We start from the raw sequence: 6,009 nt of genomic DNA, 5'->3' as shown, positions 1-6,009 counted from the left end.
CGAGGCTGCCACTTGCCCTCAGGGCTCAACAGGCCCTGGACACATGAAACCTGGGGCTGCGTTAGGAGACTGACCCAGGATTCTGCCATGCATGTTCTTCCTGCGATGTGGTGAGGAGACCTTTGGATCCACAGCTGGGTCTCATCTGCTTTCAGTTTTGCCACCTTCAGTAATTTCAGAAACAGGCACATATCTGAGTATGCTCTGAAATCAAGATATAAACTGCTGGAAAGTCTGGAAAATGTCCATGTGGCAGAGCTTCTGAGCTCTGAAGTTACTGCAGATGCCAACAGGGAAACACCCTAAATGGACATAATCACTTGAGAACAGAGCACCCCAATGAACTTTCCCTTCCAGCTCCTCCTTCCAGAAAAGGGGGCCTCCATGGGCACACAGGCCCAGAGCGGTGCCCTCCATGGCGGGGTGCTCATCCGAGGGGCACCAGATTTTATCTTTAGACCTGATCAGCAATGACGAGCAGCCGAGGCACCTTGTTCTGTCTATATCAACCCTCACCAAATGGACAATGGGATTAGGGAGGAGCCTGCAGAGAAACTATAGGACACCCAAAGACAACACCCAAAAATGCAAGTCCAAGCTAGCACATGGCAGAGCAACCCTTCTACACCTGGCTCAACGGACCCCAGAGGCGAGTGCTGATGACCTGCTCACTGCGGATGAAAAATTACTGAAACGTTAAAAAATATGAAGACTGCTTGAAATATGAGTTTATACCTATGATTACTAGTGAGGAACTTTGTCCTAACTGTACGCTGTGCTTTGAAACGACTGATGATAATAGAATACACCTACTGCTTCACCTTACGCCTTTCAGATTTTTCTTTTATGCACGTTTTTAATGTAAAAGATCCACCAGCCCCTCAGTGCATGTGTGCAACACATGAAAAGGCACAGCTCCACAGAGTCGGGAGGTGCTCACACACCAGCTGGCAGGAGGTGTGAAGATGCTCTGCAGGGCACCTTCCTTCCCCACCCTGGCTCACACTGATGGTCTCTGCCTGCTCGTCACAACAGACCAACACAGCTGAGGAATTCTTCAAAGTTCCAGAGCTGGTAGTTTCCACTGTAAAGAAAATGGCCAGGCCAGGCACAGTGGCTCACACCTGTAATCCCAGAACTTTGGCAGGCTGAAGTGGGAGGACTGCTTGGGTCCAGGAGTTCGAGACCAGCCTGGGCAACATAGTGAGACCCCATCTCCACAAAAAATGCAAAAATTAGCTGGGCGTGGTGGTACGTGCCTACGGTCCCAGCTACTCAGGAGGCTGTGGCAGGAGAATCGCTTAAGCCCGGAAGTCGAGGCTACAGTGAGCTGTGATGAGCCTTGAGTTTTAGAAAGTCAACACAATCTGAGCTATAATTTGGGGGGGATTTAAAACATATTTCTATAGGTTTGGAGCAGGTGTGCGAGGCCGACGTACCTTTCACCTGCTTCACACTCCTGAGGGCGTATTTCAGGGTGGCCAGCGTACTAGCTTTGCCCTTGGCCTTCTTGTCTGCAGGGAGGTGAACCTTCAGCTCCTTTAGTGTTTTTATCAGTTCTTTGTGTGTGTCCACTTTCGAAGACTGGTCGCTACTGCAGGATTCAAGAAACAGGCAGCCAAATGTTAGCTTCCTAGGTGTCCTTTCCTGAAGAAACATGCCTCTTGTCCATTTTCTCAGCCTCGGCTCTAGAGACGTTTTGATCTGGATGGTCCTTTGTGGGACTCTGCAGGACACTGAGCAGTATCCCTGGCCTCACCCACAATAGACCAGGAAGACCACAGCCAGGTATGACAATCAGAGCTATCGACAGACAATGCCAGATGTTTCTTGCTGGGAGACAAATTCTACCTGGTCAAGAATCACTGCTCTAACCCAACTGAATGCTGGAGAAGTCCCTCCAACTGTGTTCTTTTCCGCCAAGGGTTAGAGCTAGGCTTTGCTCAGGAAAGGATACTGGTCCACCCACAGTCTGGTGCAGTGGACTGTGCCCTGAGTTGTGCCCTCCTTCCCTGCCCCAGGTAAAGAAGGACTGAGTGATGGGATTACAGAGGACAGCACAGTGACTTCCTGGGACATAAAAGTGAGCCATGAACACAGAGAAAAGGGGATTGTGGAGAAGGGTCTTCAAACATTAATTGAGGATACAGAGATGTTAGAGAGACAGGACAGCAGGGCTGATGAAGATGGGCCTGTTTGGAACAGAGGGTGCAGAAGGAATGATGGAAATCAAGGTTTCTCAGGCAATGCAAAGTGCCCACAGGTCCTGGACTAGGAGCCGGGTTCTGTTCCAGACGTGACAGGAAAATTGACATAGGGTAAGTTTGTTACAAACACCTAAGAAGGGTGAAGAATGTTCTAGATGAAAATGCCCAAGACTCAGGCAAAGTCGGCTTCGAGTAGAGCTGGGAGGAGCTACAGGTACTGGAGTGATATCCTGGGGGCTCTGGATGGTGAGGGGACACAGTCATTGTCTGAAAGGCCAGGGTAAGGCTGGGTTCATACCCACACAGCCACACAGACGGGTTTTAGCAGAGCTTAAAAAAAGCCACGTCACTCCCAAAAAACTAATCTCCAATAAGAAGTCTTTCAATTTCTCTAAAAACTCTGTGTACAAAGTTCTAATTGGCCTTACCTGCAGCCACTTGTAGATGGGTTGTGTTCAGATTTTGTAATCATCAGGCTAAAGGCATCTGGACTATGAAAACAAGAAATAAAAGCAAAATTTAGACAACTGTATGTTCCAGACACATCTTCCCCTGCCACCCTACCAGTGATAACAGGCTAGATAACACCACGGTAAGACAAATTTTAAAAAATACAAGGTTAAGATAAAGCTGGAACATAAAACTTTCAGACATAAGAAAAACTAAGTACTAGGACACAGAAACACATGATAACAGGAGCCAGTTCCTTTCCCATAACCGCCCAGTGTTGTATAAGTAGCCGCTGGCTGGGTTACCCACCACTGCTACCTCCCAAGATCTCCTTACACCACGCAGTACCTGTCTGTTGGCAACTGGATCTATAAAATCAACAGGGCCTCACTATAAGGAAGGACAGACACTGGCACATTTTAGTCATTTTCAAAAATCTTGAAAAACTTGATAATCATGATTTAAAGATTGCAAAAGCAATCAAATCCCAGCAGAAATGAGCCACTGAGGAAACAACCTGCTTGGCCTCCATCTGGCCAGAGGCTGAACTCACCTCTGGTGGGCATCCGGTGGCTCCACCAGCATCCCCAGCTCCTTCCCGCTGTCGTCACAGTCACTGCCCTGCGAGTCCCGCCCCGTGGAGCAGTTTTCGTTGGTCTCATGTCCACTTGAGCCACTGCTCATGTCCACATCTTCCTGAAGTGGGACCTGGCTGGGCTGGGGCTCCATGGGCTCCTTGGTGGGGTTACTGGGGCTGGGGGGAAATTCCGCGTATCCATTCATGTTGGGCTCTGGAACGAAGCTGGTAAACAGAGGGATGTTGTCAGGCAGAGTACCCGTCTGACTCTTTCTGTTACTAATGACACTGCAGTCTCTTTCTTTCTTCTCTTTGTCTCTCTCTCTCTCTCTCTCTCTCTCTTTCTTTTTTGGAGACAGGTCTGACTCCTTTGTACAGGGAATGTAGTGCTTGGGCTCAAGCGATCCTCCCACCTCAGCCTCCAGGGTAGTTGGAACCAAAGGCACTCACCACCATGCCTGGCTAATTTTTTGTATTTTTGGTAGAGACGGGGTTTTGCCATGTTGCCCAGACTGGTCTTGAACTCCTGAAGTCACGCGATCTGCCCGCCTCAGCCTCCCAAAATGTTGAGATTACAGGCCAGCTGTGGCCAGCCGCATCCAGCCAAAACTGCCCTTTCATTGGGATCAATCACACACATATTAGTTCATCACATCACTTATTTGTTCTTACTGACAGAGCTCCTATCTGCCATGGATTAGGAAGAGGGTTGGATGAGGCAGCCTCAGCCCCCGACACAGAGCTGCTGGCGGCCTCATCAGAAGGCAGACAAGAGCACTGACAGTCACCGCCCAGCCTGTGGAGTGCTGGGAGAAACACACAGTCCCTCTGAATGGGTGATCTGTCTTTTATAAATTTCCCCAGATGATGATGGGGTAGGGGAGCCGGGTTCAGAAATCTTGGCCATTACACACGGCACAGTTACAGGAGGAGGAGCCAAGGCTAGCAGGAGACATGGGGACAGACAGGGCTTGCCGGCTAAAGAGGGCAGAGGGGCCTGGCAGGTGTGGAACCCTCCCAGCAGCTCGGGAGTCCCAGGCCCCGCAGGCATGTACAAGTGGGATGGGGAGGGGCCAGGACAATGTGGCTTCACATTTACTAGGAATGGTTGGGAGCTGCTGAGGCACTCTGAGTGCCAGGCCCACGGAACTCAGCTTGCATTTGGACAGGCTCGCACTGCAGTGCTGGACAGAAGCTTTACCTCAGCACTTTGGGGTAGGTGGGTAGAGTGGCTGAAAAAAGAGACAGACCAGTGATCATCCTGGACACAAACTGAGGGAGTGAGCAGAGACAGGCAGTAGGGAGGGGTGGGACCGATTAGCAGGTGGGAGGCCAAAGTGCCATCCTGGGTCCTCCCTTCTTCACCTAGTGATGTCCCCCCATCCCAGGACAGCGTTTGCAGCAGGGTCCCAGCAGGAAGCAGGCACCCACTCAGGCGGGGCACTGGAGACAGCTAGATGAAGGCCCTGCTTGACACAAGCGGTCATGCTTAACGAACACAACTGTGAGGCTCTGGAGTGATGCTGCTGACTATAGACATGATGCTAAGCACCCAACACAGCCCTCCCAGCAACTCTGGATCACTGTCTACATGGTGTGTAGGGGACTGTTCTACAGAGGCGCCAACAGGGTGGGTAGCTCACCCCAGGTCACACAGTAGCAGATGACAGCCCTGGATTCCAAGCCTGCCGGCATCTGAAGATGGGACCCCCACCCTACAACCAGGCTCGGCTGTGCGGGGACCTCCTGCTTCCTGCCACTGCACTGTGCTCAGCCCCAACTCTGGCACAGTGTGGCACTGCCACTTCTGCATGGCATCCGTCTGGCCCTTCCCAGGGCAGGCAGAACAAGGGGAGAGAAGGGTTGCTGGATCCCAGACCCCAAATCTTGTGAAACATCTTATGCTCCAATTCCCATCTAGCTCTGGGAGAGCCTCCCCTTCCACCTCCTTCCCACCAGAACCCACGTGAAATGACCAAGGATCATACAATTGGTCACGGGGAAGGATCATTTTCAGCAGCCCTGGAAGTCCCAAAGGGTCCCAGTCATTCGCCACAAAGTGAAGGTGTGTCCTGCTGCTTGTCGCTCAGATGGAAGGAGCATGAAGAGTGCACTGGAGTCCAAATCCCCCTGAGGAAGTGGCTAGTGCTGAGATCCCTGCTACCCCCCGCCATGGAAGAAGATGGCCTGAACCACGATCAAGGCTGCACCGTCCAAGAGCTCTACTACCAGGAAGATGCTTCCTGAGGAAGCTGTGGGACAAGAACGGACACAGGAACAGAAATCCTGTGGGAAGAAGAGGTTCTCCTGGACACGCTTTACCCACTGAACACCCCCAGGTGCCCTCCCCTACAGGGCAACTCTGAGAAAGGGCTTGAAACCATCCAGCAATACTGAGGGCCGCACACACAGGGAGCCGGATTCCAACAGCTGGCCCTAGGAACTGAATGGCTAAGCTCCAACGAGAGCCTTCAGCACCCCCTTCCCCAGGTTGAGTCCGTTCACGGGTGAGCCACTCCAGGACAGCCTGGTGAGAGGCGGGGCTCACGAAGAGTCCACCCACATCAGTGTCTGGAGAACAGCAGGGCTGACTAGACCTTGCCTTGCTCACAAACTAATAAACAGAATAAAGCCAATACGGGGCTGTGGAAAAGACACACAGCAAAGACAACTGAACACAACCCTCACGCCACAGAGGAAGCAGCAAATTAGGACAGCATCTACTTTTCATCCTAAAAACACAAGAAGTGATGGATTCAATGAAACAAGTAATGA

At 51.4% G+C, this 6,009-nt stretch overlaps 1 protein-coding gene across 1 annotated transcript in view; it reads right to left on the bottom strand.

Annotated features, from left to right (window-relative positions):
- The window catches only part of PER2 (period circadian clock 2), a 44,320-nt gene that overhangs the window by 28,721 nt on the left and 9,590 nt on the right, over positions 1–6,009 (bottom strand). Inside the window, exons 2-4 of the mRNA XM_011929586.1 lie at positions 3,211–3,459; positions 2,636–2,698; positions 1,440–1,594 (exon numbers count right to left, since the gene is read on the bottom strand). Coding sequence (XP_011784976.1) covers positions 1,440–1,594; positions 2,636–2,698; positions 3,211–3,459 — 467 coding nt within the window. The remainder of the gene's footprint in view (positions 1–1,439; positions 1,595–2,635; positions 2,699–3,210; positions 3,460–6,009) is intronic.

Source organism: Colobus angolensis, unplaced genomic scaffold (genome assembly GCF_000951035.1).
Source record: "Colobus angolensis palliatus isolate OR3802 unplaced genomic scaffold, Cang.pa_1.0 Scaffold82, whole genome shotgun sequence".
NCBI lineage: Eukaryota > Metazoa > Chordata > Mammalia > Primates > Cercopithecidae > Colobus > Colobus angolensis.
This window is presented reverse-complemented; position numbering and strand designations above follow the sequence as displayed.